The sequence below is a fragment of the Parasteatoda tepidariorum genome, chromosome 4, assembly GCF_982258835.1.
Source record: "Parasteatoda tepidariorum strain Cologne lab strain chromosome 4, Ptep-v5.0, whole genome shotgun sequence".
In the NCBI taxonomy this organism is placed as follows: domain Eukaryota; kingdom Metazoa; phylum Arthropoda; class Arachnida; order Araneae; family Theridiidae; genus Parasteatoda; species Parasteatoda tepidariorum.
In genome coordinates, this window is record NC_141758.1 from 88,622,145 (window position 1) to 88,638,127 (window position 15,983).

Sequence of the window (15,983 nt, forward strand, 5' to 3'; positions counted from 1 at the left end):
AGTTCTCATTCTTGCAGTCCTTGTGCTGAAATATTTAAGAAATTATTTTACTTTTTTAATCATTTATTTTATTGTTTATTTTAACATTTGTTAATTTATTTTTTATAAGTTTATTTCAATGTTAACTCAATTCATTAATTAAATATTTGAGAAATGTCTCAAGATTCTATTTCATTTCTTATATGCTTATTTGAATGTTTACTAAATTCAGTTTAACTTAAAAAACTATTGAGAAAGAAAAAAATCAGATTTTTTACATATATTTATGAATACAAATGTAATTGTTAGTTGCAGCAATTGGTAAAATACCATAAATAAATAAATGTAGGGTTTATTTAAGAATTAAAATAAAATGAGAAATCAATTAAATAAATTTTTATTTCTAAAAGCATTTGCAAAACATTTTTAGCACAAAATGGTATAAAAGACAGATATAAAAACCCTCTATAATATATACCTAGAACAAAATAACTTTGTATCTGCTGTACAATAGAAGAAAGTTCCAAAGAAAATCTCAGACTCTACACAACACTTTTTCCAAGAATCTGAAACAAAAATCGTGCACTAACTTAAATTACAGTTCATTTTAAAAATAAAATCACTTTGAAAACATCATAGCAACTGAATTTTTGATGAAAATTTTTCTACAAATTATGTATTAGATAAAACTATAGTTGGGGTTACGACAAAACCTTAAGTCAGAAGGTTAGCTTAATATCTAGGCTTTTTCAATAATAAAAAGTAAATTAAATCAACAGAAAACTTGCCCAGGAATAAAAAAAGTTTTTCAGTAATATTCTAAATATATATATGTATATACAAAGGAATTAATATAAGGAACGATTTAGAGATAGATATTTCAGATTTTAGTCTTCCATTTATGTGCATTATAAAATTACGGAAATGAAGCTTCAGAAAATGTAAAGCCTGTTTTAAATTATAGATAAACGCACAAATAAAGGGAATTCCTAAAAGCATGTCAAATCATTCCTTGGAATGTAAAAGCACATATTAAACATTCACAGCACAAGATAATTTTACAATAAATTAATTCGCTGCAATATCCTTTAATTAAAAAAAAACAACCACATCAGTTTGTATCTTAATTATACTTTTTGCATTTGATTATATGAAAAAAACTTTTAACACACATTTCCTAAGTACAGATTACATAATTTAATGATTTTATTGGGTATACATAATTGTTTATTAGAATTAATAAATTAAAAGTAGACAAATAAATTATTCCAATAACGAACAAACAATTACAATGTGCATGCACATTTCATTAATATATGTTATTACATATAATATTATCTTCCATCTTCACTACAAAATCATCTTTACTAGTTTATTTGTACCATAATCTGTTAACAAAATTTAGAGTACTGAAATATTTTTTACTTATACATTCTTATGGGAATATGTATAGTTTCTGATTTATATTTATTAGAGAAATAGTAAATTTTAAAGCACAACTTAATTTCATAATTTAAAAAGAAAAAAAATATTTGAAACTTAATTTTAATGTATAAAACTTGCAAACTTCTCCCTGTAGGTTTAAGCTATATCTCCTTGATAAACTCTGGATAGTATTGAAATCAACAGATATAGAACCGTCCGAAAAATCAGAGGTCTAAATACTGAAATATCAGATACCTGAAAATACTTATTGGTCGCCAAGACCATGGAACCAAGTTATAAGCTACAATATAACAACCAAGATATAAGCTACAATAATACACCTAGGTGAAAAAAGTAAATATCTAGGTCATAATAATAACAATACATCCAGTAGTATACTGAAATCATTAACAATAGCACACAAAAATAAAACGATAACATTATGACTAAAACAATGATAAGTATCTTAAAAGGGGAAAAATATCATTCGGTACCAAAGATATTGACAGATGTTAAAATAACATAAATTATTAAGGTTGGAAAGCCTAGAAATTTATGATTAAATATTATATTATATATCATAAAAAAATTTTACTTTAAAGAAATCATTAGGCGTGTTAATTTAAACTAAATGAAAACTATCTAAGTAAAAAAAATATCTGAATGACAAACTTTTAATAATAAATTCTGATATTTTATAACTTGAGGGATAAGCAATAATCATTTTAAATATTAATGAAAAAAAACTTATAATTTGATTACCTCTTATGACTAAAACCAACCATTGCTCCTTCCATCCCCACCTGCATCTGAAAGGTAAACAAAACAAAAAAAAAAAGGATTTAATGCTTATTATTGCATGCTAAATAATAATAATGCTCTTTTAAATATATATATTTTATTATAATAAACATTCTATTCTGATTATTAATAATAAAACAGTCTTCTGTTTAAATAACATAGTTCTGAACCAAAACAACTGGTTTTATCAGTTGCTGAAGTAATTTTTTTGTTTTTATAACAAAACTCCCATATATTAATGACGTGAACAAAATTTATAAGAGCAATTTAAATTTTAATATATATAATTATTCATGTAGCCTACATTAGTGCGATATCTACAGTAACTTCTCTTCCTGTTAGTAGTTTTATCTCTTTTCTAAAGCATATAAACTTAAATTTAACAATTTGCACATGGATGTGCACAACAAAATTAAGCTATCTAAAAATTTACATATTGCAATTTAAAACTTTACGTTTTGGGGACATAACAGAAAAACGTAACAGCACAGCATTATTCAAACCTTTGAATACTGCATTACAGACACGTGTAACATTTAAGCAATGAATGCAGGGAAAAACTAATGGCACACACACTATAGCGATATATATGGGGTATTAGATAAACAGTCAAAGCAAAACAATTAATTAAAACAGAAAATATATTAGAAATTTATTAGTTGTAATCACAAACAAAAGTTTAATGAAAATGATAAATTACTTACTTCACTGCATTATTAATTCACAGTTTCGCGTTCTCCAGTTTCAACGGAAAATAACAAATAATAATGGTTGTAAAGCTTTGCAGATTCCCGCCACAGCACAGCATCACAAGACAGTACATGGCATGTTGCGTACGCGCAATTTTATTCTGACGTCATTGCTTAGAATCACGTATTCCCGAGAAAGAGGGAAAAAGTTGCATATTCCCCGTCTTAAGGATTGGGAACATTACGGTTTGGAATCGTGCTTCCGGGGTATGAAAACAATTCATCGACGATAAAATCCAGCTCAGCACTAATGAGTGGCAAAATCAACGCTTTCTCCAAGGGATAAGGTTTCAATAAAACATTTTAATTATCAGGAGTTCGATGCAGTTATTCTTTTTAGTCCAAGGAAGAAAATTGAAGCTCAGCTTTCTAGTAGTCTCAGGAACGTAGACAAAATATGCAGCATAGACATATGGAAAACCGATGATCGTTTTGTTCCACTGTGCGTACGTATCATTTATAATAAACATCAAGTTTTGAAGAGTTTATTTTTTTGATGAAGATACTGGGTGAATTAATTATTGCCTTAAGTTGAAGAAGAATTTGACTGCTTATTTACCAAATGTCCATTTGAATAAATGATTTGAAGTTATTCCATATTTTTGAAGTACCCTCTTCCGAAGTTGATTTATTTAATTTCAAATGAGATATTAAATATCTTTAATGTACCGTACGAACTGTACCCCTTCCCGACCGTTCAATCCTGGCGACTTATAACGTCGTTGCCGAGTGGAAGGATTAAAACAGGTCATAGGTCGGGAAGGAGGGTACAAAATTTATTTATTAATTATTTGACAGTGCAGTCATGAGAAAAGTGTAAAAAGTGCACATGAAAAGTTGCGCTCCTTGGTTATATGTTAGGGAAAACTTTGCAAAGTAAAATCCGTAAAATGTCTTCATTTAGGGAAAGAGGGAAATCTTAGTAGTTGCAATTGGTTTATGAAATAGATCGAACGTTTCCCACACAAGAGCAAAGGGAAAAATGTCCTGCTCTTAATTAAATGCATACTTCAGCCAAAAATAGATTTAAGAACAGGATGTGGCTTTTAAAAGTGTGAGAAAGTATTTCGTTTAGAATAATTAATTAGGATGAAGTTTTATAAATGAAACTAACATAAAAAGATTAATTGAAGCTTTTTATGTTACACACACACACACATATATATATATATATATATATATATATATATATATATATATATATATATATATATATATATATATATATATATATATATATATATATATATATATATATATATCAATATATATATATATATATATATATATATATATATATATATATATATATATATATATATATATTTACAGAGCTTATCCACAGTTCCCTGATATTACTGAGATGGCCTAGGCTATAAATAGCACATGCGCGGCGGCGCAGAAGAAGAGACAAGCAAGCTACTGCTCAGCCTTCCCCTAGGATATAGTTCTGAATTTATACCTAAAAGAAAAAGTAATCTCTCCTAATAAACTATAGAATTTATGTAATTGTTGATAACAATAGTTTGCTAGATATTTGAAAACTAGTAACTGTACTAGCTCACTTCTTCATGTTTGATCACAAAACTGCTATTTTCACTACATGTTATTTTCTCGCATTTTACCCACGTTAATTATTTACTAAGCAGATTGTTATTACTTATTAGAATATTGGGCAGAATGAAATTAAATCCGATTTCAAGTTTATATGACAATTTGTTTCAAGATTATGAGCTTTTTCATGCAGCTGTTTATGGTTCACTACTTCAAAAATGTGCGAATTTTGGAAAGCTTAAATATTTTAGAAATAAGTCAGTATAGTATGCAATTTTAATCCTGAATTGGATAAAATTAATTGCAAATAAAAACATTTATTGTTGAAAGTAATATGCATTATTTAGAGTTTCATCCTATGGGATGTGTATTTATATTTAAACAAGTGTTTGTAACAACTAACTATTAGTTTTATTCTGCTCGGTATTATAAGTTATATAGGAGATATTATACTCAACTTATTTTAAAAGTATTATTTCAAATCATTCTCTCTTAGACATTTTCCTCACATAAAATTACTCACAACTTTAAAATAAATGCTCCTTATCAGCTTGTAATTTGTTCTATTCGATTGAGTGTAAAAAAAGAATAAAAATTGGTACATAACTTTAAAATTTTAATTTATCAAACGATTGTAGATTCTTGATTACATTGATAAAAAATTATTAAAATAACTATTTTTTAAGAAACTCTGATGTGATTGACAATAACATAAGTCCTTTTCAGAATCAGCGTCAAAAATTTTAAAAAAAGCTGCTAGTTTCATGAAGTCTGACAAAAAGTTGAAAAATATAAACTAGGTTTATTGAGTTTAAAGATTTTTAAAAAAGAAAGGGAAGGAAATCTAATTATTAAACTTACAAGTACCATAATGTTACAGATGTATAGAAAAATAAAAAGTGTTAAAATTGCATAATAAGATTGGAATTATACAGGGTGTTTATAAAGTCCCGGACCCATTTTGATGTTTAATAACTCATAAAATAACAAAGATAGATTAAAATTAATAACATTAATGGTTAGATAGACTCAAAAAGTTTCATGACCCTTGTCAATGAACTTCCACGTGTTCCCCCTTCGTCGCACGAGGATTGAATAGAAATGGCAGAAGATATTTATCTGAAAAGGAAAATTAATTTTATCCAGTTAATTTAAATGATAAAAAAAATACTTTCTAATATTTTAAGACCTGCCACTATTATTGTAAATATGACTTTCTTACTAATTTATACTTTTTTTACTTTTAGGTTCCAATAATAACAAGTTTCAACATGTAGACGGAAACAGTATTTAAAATAATTTTGTTGGTTTGTAAAAAAAGAGAGAAATTTTAGTTTTAAATAAAAGTCCTTTGAATTTCAGCTGACTAATTATTTAAATTTGTAGTTGTTTTATTTTAACTGACAAATGCTATATTATAATTTTAACTTTTTATATGAGTATACTCCTTTTCTTACTCTTTTCTTTGTTTTTTATACATTTTATATTTCTGTGATAGAATAAAAAACTTATATTTGTTCTGCTTCTGAACACAGATGAAAACACAAAATGATGGGCTTCATCAACAATCAAAAATATATACATTTATTTTACAAATTCCATATTATTAGGGTTACGCCCTTCAGAGAATTAAAAATACAAAATTATCTTCATCAAAGCCGATGCTTTACATCCGGCGTTCAGTGGCAGACTACTATTTCATATTGCTTTGCAACACATGGTTTTAGCCCTCTGTTGGGAAAGACTTTAAAACAAAACTTAAAACAGTTACTTTTCTCAACAACTGAAATTTAGAATTGTGTGATGAAGAAAAATATGTGAACTGTTTGCAATTTCAAATTAATATTGAAATGTGCAGGTTTAGAATTTTCTACAGTGAAAAGTTTTCGAAACTTCAGTATTCAAAAAAGTATACAAAAACTAGACGTTAAGAACGTATCCAATGCGCGAGCAAAGCGAGCATTGGACTGCGAAGCAATCCGAAATGAACTGCGAAAGCAGTTCCGGGGGTTGGCGAGCGCCAGCGAGTAGGGGGTGAAGCCTCCTAGTAATATATATAATATCTTTATATATATACATTATATTTTTTATATAGTGAGTCTAAAAATTAATAAACTAGGTGGTCCGTATAACACCTCACCTTCGTAAGTGCTAAAAAAAACGTCTTTGGTTGATGAATTAATACTTCTAAAAATACAAAAATATATACTTGAGGTTACGAAATAATAACTTAAGGTAGAACATGGTACACATGGCGCTAATTAAAAATAACCTTTCCAATTGTTGAAAATACACTTCAAGTTGATTTATAACAACCAGAAGTATAAAATGGCCCACCTTAGGTTGAAAAATATATACCTCTACAAGCATAAAATTATATACCTGAGGTTGAAGAATAATTACCTGAGGTAGAACAAAATACATTTGAGGTTGATTTATAACAACCAGAAGTGTAAAACGACACACCACAGGTTGATAAATATATACCTCTACAAGCATAAAATTTAAAATTATATACCTGAGGTTGAAAAACAATTACCTGATGTCGAACAAAATACACCTGAGGTAGATTTATAATAAGCTGAAGTGTAAAATGACACACCATAGGTTGAAAAATATCTACCTCTACAAGCATAAAATTAGATACCTGAGGTTGAAAAATAATTACCTGAAGTCGAACAAAATACACCTGAGGTTGATTTATAATAACCTGAAGTGTAAAATGACACACCTTAGGTTGTTGAATAAATACTTCCACAAGTGTAAAAAAATATACTTCAGGCTGAAACATATATACCTCTGGAGGTATATTTAAGGTATATTTGAGGTTGATTTTGAGGTATTCATTTGCACCCTTTTCAACCTTTACGACGTATTTAAACAACAACCTCCTTTATACCTTTAAAATATACCTCGTTTATACCTCATTTATACCTCGATTTTTTCATAAGGGTACCCTTTCCTTAGCTGTCAACTCCCTTTTGTTTACTGGTAACTCGAAACACATAATTACGTGATGCCTCTTGGAACACATCATACATTTGAGTTTTGCTTTGCACTCTTTAGCCCTATGGTTAGCCTTGAAACAAATATAACACGCTTTCTTATTGCTTAATACTTCTTTCTTCTTATCCAAAGACCAACTTTGTGCAATGAAGCAATCTCTACTTTCATGAGTCTTGTCACAGAACACACAAAATGGATGCCTCTGGGATATGTCATTAGAAACCAGAGTGCTGGCGGTGGGAATTACTTCGTCGATGTGTTGCTCTTTCTTAGACCTCAACCTTGTCCGAGCACCATCAAATCCATTTCTCGCCAGTTGTAAACGTTCTTCGCCTTTCACCTCGCGTTTCAAAAATGAAAGTAAGTTTTTCAATTTGTTTCCAAAATTATCTGCCATTTCACCTGCTACGCCCGACTGTATTGGATTTCGCAGCCAAACTCTCATTAAATCTTCGGGAATGCAGGACTCCACCAATGGAAACAAAATCGCTTCATACTACTCACTCGCCAATCCTAACGATCTGAGATGTGACTCTAATTTGTCATACAAATTTGCAATATTTAAATTTCCCCTTTTTTCTGTAGCATTTTTTACAACAAGAGTTAATAATTCACGGACATAATATTCTATCAGTAACTCGTCTCTCCCAACACTGCTTTTCAGCGCGTCGATAGCCTTTTTATAGTTTTCCGCTGTTGGCGGAAAAATTTCAATTACTTCTCGAGCTCGGCTACCGTGTGTTACGCACTGCAGCAGATACTGAAACTTGTCTTCTGGAGCCAACTCGCTATCAGTATGTATTCTTTGGAACTGGCTCCAAAAACCATGATAATCTTTCAGGTCTCCCCCAAAACGTGACAATTCAATCTTCGGAAGACGCATTCTTCGTTTTTTATTTGGCGATAAAGTGACGGAACTCGCCGCTCCATTTAACACAATTTGTTTACTGAAAAATATTTCACTTTCTGCTCTTGCGAAATCCATTTTTTGATCATATTCTTCAATCTTATTATACTCAGCTTCAAATTCAACGTCTGTTTTTATATCGTTCAAAATTAATTCGTCACATTCTTTCATTTTATTAAAAACTCTATCTAAAGTAAAACACTGCTGTTTGATGTTTTTTCTGTCAGGCGTTTGTTTTTCTAATTCGTCAAATAAACTTACTATGGTTTTGGTAAAAGTCATTCTAAGTGGTTTACGTTTTCTGATTATGTCCTCCATTACACAAAAATTCAATGCTTTTCCTCTCACTATAAAATATTTCACTAACCTGTGTCAACTACGGATCACGTCGACGGGTCACCAAATGTTGTGTCCTTATATAAATAACAAGTTAGGAATCTTGAGGCATCTTTATAAAAAACTTTGTTTATTAATTTTCAACTACTCTCTCTAGTTACAGAATCGCTCGTAACCATGGCATCGTGAACAACGTTGCCACCGGAATTTGAGCCAGCACAAAAAACAATTAAATTATAACACCTCGTGACAATTTGCTTGTAGAATCAATGTGAACCGCAGGACGAAGTGAAATAGTATAGTGATGCTATCTGTCAGGGAGGGAAATAGTTGAATATTCGAGTGTCTGTAGCCATCAATTTATAGCTTGTGTATAGAAAGGACTCCCTTCGCCATGAAGTCTAGGGCCGCTATGGAAATAAGAAATAGCGCATTTCAAAAAGGGGGGCTTCTTTCTCCCCTAATTCCCTTTCTCTCGCCAACCAGATACAAAACATGTCTTAAATAGCAATCCAATACCTCTTCTTGAAATAGTTTAACCCCGTAACCATAATCATACTGCTCCAGACGAATGGCTAGGGAAGTTCTTTACATAGACAAACTATAGAGAAGTATGTACGTGAGCGAGAGATATTCATTGGTTGCCGTCAGGAAAGAAACCAGACTAACGTGGTTGTAGTAGGTTACTCTAATCATCCTTGAAAACGGCGTACATCCAGCGAGACCCGTTCACATTGAATACGATACACGCACTTCCAATATCGGTCAAGATTAAGAGTGAATTGGGAAGTTTTTGGCTGGAGAATACGCATGGATGGATGACTGAATGTAAACCATAACAAGCTTCCTAAAACCGGAAGAAATTTAGAAAACTTCCTGTGTATCCCTCCGCTTATGTTATGCTTATGAGTAGGTGTGTGAACAGGCTTCATATTCTAGGAAGTTTTATTATTGTGATGTGTGAAAAATAAAAATTGTAAGACTAGCCATGTTTTGAGTGTTATCTCTTATGGATGGTGTTTTCTACACTAGGGAACGCTGCAAGCTCGGTACCGCCTAAATTGCCGGGTTACTGTTTCCGTTGTATTTTAAAGCCATTTGGCATCATTGTGTTTTGAGATTCTTGCAAGCAATGTATTTGATTACTTATTACTTGTGTTTACAATGCGAACAATATTTGTGTTTACAATGCTAAAAGTGTTAACACTAACGTAAGATGGTGCACAGTTTACAACAAGAACAAACAGTAATGAACTTATGGAAAGAGGCCAAATCTAGACTGCCAAAAAAAACGAGTTATTCAAAATCTAACAACCATGTCACCTTTTTTAACAATATATCTCTAAATAACTGAAACAACTTTTCACTTCAAACTCACCAGAATTACATAATAACATTAATATCTTATGAAATACTGCAGATTTGAGCTCAGAAATTATCTAATTTATTTCTTTTATTGAAAAAAAAATTATCCGTTTGAAAATATCGCCTCGCAGAATAACATGTAGTAAGCAGCTGCAAACTTTCTAACCGAAATTAGAGCAGGCATGCAGCTCGGGATTGTTATTGTTTACATTTCTACTCAAAACACCATCCATTTGGCTATATTTGTATAAAATAGATTCGTTTTTAACTTTTTGGGTAGCATCACAACAAATTTGCGGAGTCTTCTGAATTTTTTTTTGTTGCTTGTTTTGTTGAAAGTTAGATTGAAGGAACGCTTTATATTGAAAGCACTAAAGGTATTTTTTTCCGAGCTTAAACGTAAAAACCAGTCGTAAGTAGTAACCCGAAAGTCTTACGGCGAATTTCAACCCCTAGTGGCATCTGCGCTTATCTTTGCATGGTAAACCATCCTCATATCTATCATCAATGTGATTCTCATTCTCCCTCAACGATAATTGGAGGGAGATAAATCGGATGCAGCGAGACTGGCCCTTTAAAAAGTTTTATGTAATTGTTAGAAATAAATGTGCTATATCTTTCTGCACATTGGTAACTTACCCATTACTGTCTTGCAAGTTCGGCCTTAAGTTAGATCCCATAAAAACGAATACACATAGAGATACATACATGGGATACAAACTAATATCTTTTTGGAGTTCTTCATGCTTTTTTTTAAAATTATTTTTCCGACCCCCCCCCCCTTGTTCCATTTTGACAAGACGGGGTACTTGATATAATATTCTGTTTGCAATTAAAAAATATTTTTTTGTCTTCCTAAAATGACATTATATCTTTAAGAATATGAAAGTATGAAGTGCGCATGGATAAATACGATAGATTCATAGATGAATACGATAAGTTTACTTCAAAAAGCACTATATTTAATCCTATTATCCATTTCTATTATGAAGCAATATGCTCACTATATAAATCTATAAACAAATTTAAAAGCACTTGAAATTTTCAGAATTCAAAAGAAAATATTTTCTTGGAATAGAATACTATAACTTGTATTAATTCTTTTTTAATCATCGCGTCATTCATATCTTTGAATTTTAGGGCATATTTTCGTGCTTAAAATTTTTAAATATGGTGATTAATTGAATAGGAAACTTCTTTTCTAAAAGTAACAAAAATAAAATTCATCACTCTATTAAGATGGGGCAATTATTTTCAATTTTCCCTTTTTAATTATTATATATTTTTTTTTTGACAAAAAGTAGCAAATGTTGCTTGGAGTAAAAAAGGCACTTTGATTTGTAAGAATAGTATGAAATGCGAATAAATAATTACATGGGACCAGAGCCGTCAAACTTTGTGAAGCCCATTCAATTTCTCTTTCTGCAGAGACCCTCATTCAACAATAAATTTTTCCTAAATTATTAAAATGGATTATGATTTATGCAGGATGCTTCGCAAAGATCTAATGTATTTTTTTAGAGCATCTAATGTATATTTTTAGAATCATTATCCTAAATTAAAACAAAAAAGTGGACCAATTGGGTGTCGCAAAATATTTAGTAAGGAAAAGCAAAAACACGGCCGAAATCCGACAAGAAGACGGATGTGATAAAGATCAAAACAGGAAAAGATTAGAAGTGCTTCCTGTAATAGTTTCCCATGTCCTCTGCTTCTTCTTGCAGTAAAACACGTGTAAAACAATAAAATTTGTAGTAAAGCAATAAAATTACAGAAAATTGCTAAAAATTAGAGAAGCTATTGCCTCTTCAAGTATAAAAAAACAATGTTTAAGAGAGCTTTTTCGATCAATATCGTGTCAATAGAAATGTGTTTGTGTTAAATTATGTAAAAATAAGACGACAGCTTTATGAAAGTTTCACAGACGTCTTCCCTCGTTTTTAAATAATTAATTAAATAAATGTATTAATTTATTCATTAGAAAAATTGATGAATTTTTTGATAGAGTGAGGTAGAGGTAAGTTCCAGATACCATAAGGCAAATTCCAGTTACGCAATAGAGATTCACGAATCCCCCAGCGGCAAGTATGTTGAAGAGTGGCTGGTGCTTTCAGCTCAAGGTTCAATTCCGGAAACATATATTTCAACCGATTTCTTATATCTTCAATACTGGAGTCAGGAAAATAAGTTGCCATAATGAAAGGTAATTCAAAAACAACTTTCTGAGGATTATTTGTCACTTTCAATAGAAGCTGTAGATTTCTCCGAAACCGAAGGAAACCCTGAAAATAACAGTTCAAGAGCATATTTGTAAGCGGATCCTCTTGTTCGCTCGTAGGTGTTTTTATGTACCACAATAGTTGTTTGGCAACGCTCTGAAAAATGGGGTGAATAGGCTGTAGAGCGCTGTCTGTACGAAATCTGGAAAAAAAAGAGGAAAGAAAAAATAGATGTTTGTTATAGTAAAAAAATTGATATTAAATCTAATCCATAAAATGGATCTTACACATCAAACGCACAAATAATTTTAAAGCGTTTAATCATATCCAAAATTATAGCTCTTCTGCTGAGAATGAAATAAATATGTTTATTTTATGTGGTACTATAAGCCCCGAGCTGTATTCCACTGTTTCCCTTGGCAACCCTATTTTCTTTTCTCTTTTTTTTGCTAAACAGACACTCTTAAAAAGAGCGGACATTCTTCAATTGGGCATATGCAACTCGAGATGGAAAGTGATTATTCTTAACTGTGTGATTTAATTGGATACATGTAAGTGACGTCACGCGTGTATGTCGAAACTGATTGGCTTCTGAATCAACAAATGCCCTGATTTACCTACGATGATGTCACTTGAAGGTATCCAATTGAATTAAACTGATAAAGAAAATTATTCGTTTGTGACATTGTCGTATTTGCATTTTTAGGACATATTTTATGCAAATTATACGCGAAAGCTAATGAATAAAATGATACTAATATCTAGACTAAGGGAAAAAAATAATTTTACTCCTTTATGATGCTTTTAAACTAGTGAATTAGTTGCATTTTGCATTGTGTAAACAATTTTTATTTCACAAATTTTAAGAAAATCTAAGATCATGAAAACATCTCTACTAAATAAGATTAAGATAACCTTGATTGGTAAATTTGTTTTAATTTTTGGAATTTTGAAAACTATATATCTTTTGATCTGTAACCAATTACGTGAAAAGTGAAATTTTTGGCTAGGATTTGCAAATTAATATTTAAGCCAGGAAAAAAAAGTTTTAAAATTTTTCAAATTACTAGTAAGGAAGGTAGGAAAACTACAAAACTAGTTTGATTGCCAGATGAAATTGCTAGTGTATTTGAAAATCGTCTTTCAACTCCTTTTAATTTCCACAATCAAACAAGTTCGATGTTTTCAGTCCTGCTATCCATGGTAGCAACTTGTAAGATTTCAATAGCGTTTTCGTTTTTTCCTCACTTAAACATGAATTTTCAACCTTCAAGAAAAATAGCATAAAAAATACTAAAATATATAAGACAAAAGTTTATCCGATTGAATAATACATAAGGTAATAGTTCAATAAGAAAAAAAATATGAACATCATACTTTTCTAACTTCATTTTGACCATAATCTTAAAGATCAAGAGCGGTTATTAGAAGACACTCTGAATATTTAGAGCGGTGATTAATGGTACGCTTAGGATGTCATAATCGTGTCTAAAAAACTGAATTATTTTAAATATTCCAATTACCTCAGACCACTTTGGATCAAGATAAGAACACATCTCGGTTCGGAGAAGAATAAGTATTTAGAGTATAATTGTGTCAATTTTTCAGGTATCACTTTCATAAGTTGCTTGCCATTTATAGTTATTCTCAGTTTGGAAGCATGGTGTATGAAATAGGCCAAAGATGAACAAAATACTAATCTCTTCTCTTCTTGGCTCTGTTTTACGATTTCAGGTGAATTTGTCCTATAAGAGCAAGTTTGGTAAAGAAAGAAAAGTATTAATTGAGGCAGTGCAGTTGGTTTCAAGGCGTTTATGGTCTTAAATACTTCGCGTACAGTTCCGCCAGTCTCAATATTTTCTTGGAAACAAATATTGGGTAAATCCTCCATAAGAATCGGGTAGCTTTTACAGATATCAATGTAAGTTTTGTTCGTTTCATAATACCGAAGAAAATCCAGTATGCTTGCTTCAAGATCAGAACTTAAATCCGATTGAGTATTATCTGCATTGAAATTTCTTAATAACTGAAATCGTCGGATAAATTCATCTGTTTTATCTGTGTCATATAAAATTTTATGTTTGAGGCATCTATTCGAAAACAAATGAATGGACATTCTAAAGGAAAGAAAAAGCACAAAGGATTAAAAGGATGATAAATATCATCATAATTTTCAAGTCTTTTATTTTAAGGCATGCCTTTAATTTTAAGTCCTTGACTTTAAATAATTTTAATTTTAAGTAATTCCCAATGTGAAAAGTTTTATCAGCATTTTTATTGTAATACATGTCATTTATCATATCATACATAATAGATATACGATAACTTTAGCTGTGCTATCACAAAAAAAATTATATTGCATCCTGCTTCAAATTGATTGCCATGGTTTGCGACAAACGGGCAGTAAAATGTGAAATTCTTTTTAATGAAAAAGTACGTAAAATAAATAAGTAACTTGAAGTGTCATATTCAAGTATCAATATCGATTCAATATTCAATATCGGTTTCTGGATTCAAATTAAATTAGAATTTAATTTGTTTTAAATTGGAATTTAATTTTTTTAATAATAAGTAACTTGAAGTGCCATTTTCAATGATCATATCGGTTCCTGGATTCAAATAAAATTAGAATTCTTTATTATGCATCCATTATCATGCGTTAAATGCTGCAAAATTTTTAGTTTTTCGAAGTGATAAAAAATCAGTTGACAAACAAATTGCTATGTGTTTAATTGAGACATATAAATAAAATGAATTATAATTGTGTCGAACTAAATTTGCATTTTTCGCGTTTAATTTAACAGAAAAGTAAAGATTTATAGTTGTGTTCCGTTAAAAGAACGCCGTAAAAATAAAAAAGCGAATCCGAGAGCACAAAGGCAAATCTTCACCTCAACGTTCTTTAAAAGTAAAGAATAAGAACTGGAGTGAGGCAGACTTATAGAGGCAATACCAGACAAGCCTCGCCAAGGGCTTTGTATAGCTTTCGTATATATGGCCATCCTGATTGTCGACTGTGTGATTCTGAAGAACCTATAAACCAAAAACATCTCCATCGTTGTAGGTCAGTCCACAGACTTGACTCCAAGACTGCTAAATATATAACTTCGGTCTTTCTTTTACTTTTTATGATTCCTTCTGCTGTTTATTGTTCTTCTTTGTTGTAATTGATTGTTTTCCCCGCCATTGGAAATAAAAGAAAAAAACTTCTTTAAAAGGAATACCGATGGCAGTGGCAATTAACCTTACAAAAACATCAGTGTAGGGTATACCGGGTAAATGAATACCGAGCAACGGCATTTAACCTTAAGAAACATTAGTGGGGAATAAAACGGGCAGAGACACTTAAACTTAAAAAAAAAAATCTATGTAGATGTAGAGTATACCATGCAGTGGTAACCTTAACCTTCAAAAAATATCAGTATCAAAAATAATTAAGCAGTGAATTTAACATTAAAAAAACAACAGATTAGTGTATACCGGACAGTGGCACATAACCTTAAAAGACATCAGTGTAGAGCAGGGATGGGCAAACTAAGGCCGCGGGCCTACTGTTGCCCGCCGGAAGGTTTTATCCGGCCTGCTGATAGAATTTTAACTTGCCGATGCGTTGCGAATATAAACAATATACATTATACATCC

At 30.7% G+C, this 15,983-nt stretch overlaps 1 protein-coding gene and 1 long non-coding RNA gene across 2 annotated transcripts; both read right to left on the bottom strand.

The window, feature by feature from the left end:
* Positions 1–360: 360 nt before the first annotated feature.
* Positions 361–3,381, bottom strand: LOC147811915 (uncharacterized). The gene is made up of 3 exons (XR_015433193.1): positions 2,910–3,381; positions 2,167–2,213; positions 361–545 (listed from the first exon to the last, which is right to left on the bottom strand). It is a non-coding gene; the product is annotated as an uncharacterized LOC147811915 (long non-coding RNA).
* An 8,699-nt stretch (positions 3,382–12,080) lies between these two features.
* LOC107448589 (uncharacterized) lies at positions 12,081–14,520 on the bottom strand. Its single transcript, XM_016063851.4, has 2 exons — positions 13,865–14,520; positions 12,081–12,543 (listed from the first exon to the last, which is right to left on the bottom strand). The coding sequence occupies exons 1-2, from the start codon at positions 14,455–14,457 to the stop codon at positions 12,093–12,095; spliced, it is 1,044 nt and encodes a 347-aa protein (XP_015919337.3). The 5' UTR covers positions 14,458–14,520; the 3' UTR covers positions 12,081–12,092.
* Between the last annotated feature and the right edge of the window lie 1,463 nt (positions 14,521–15,983).

What these genes read in the sequence shown, in the direction of transcription:
- LOC107448589 (XM_016063851.4), bottom strand. Translation starts at nt 14,457, where the DNA reads ATGTCCATTCATTTGTTTTCGAATAGATGCCTCAAACATAAAATTTTA. An exon ending in TTGATCCAAAGTGGTCTGAG is followed by an intron (nt 12,544 to 13,864) that starts GTAATTGGAATA and finishes TTTTTTTTCCAG; the next exon opens with ATTTCGTACAGACAGCGCTC.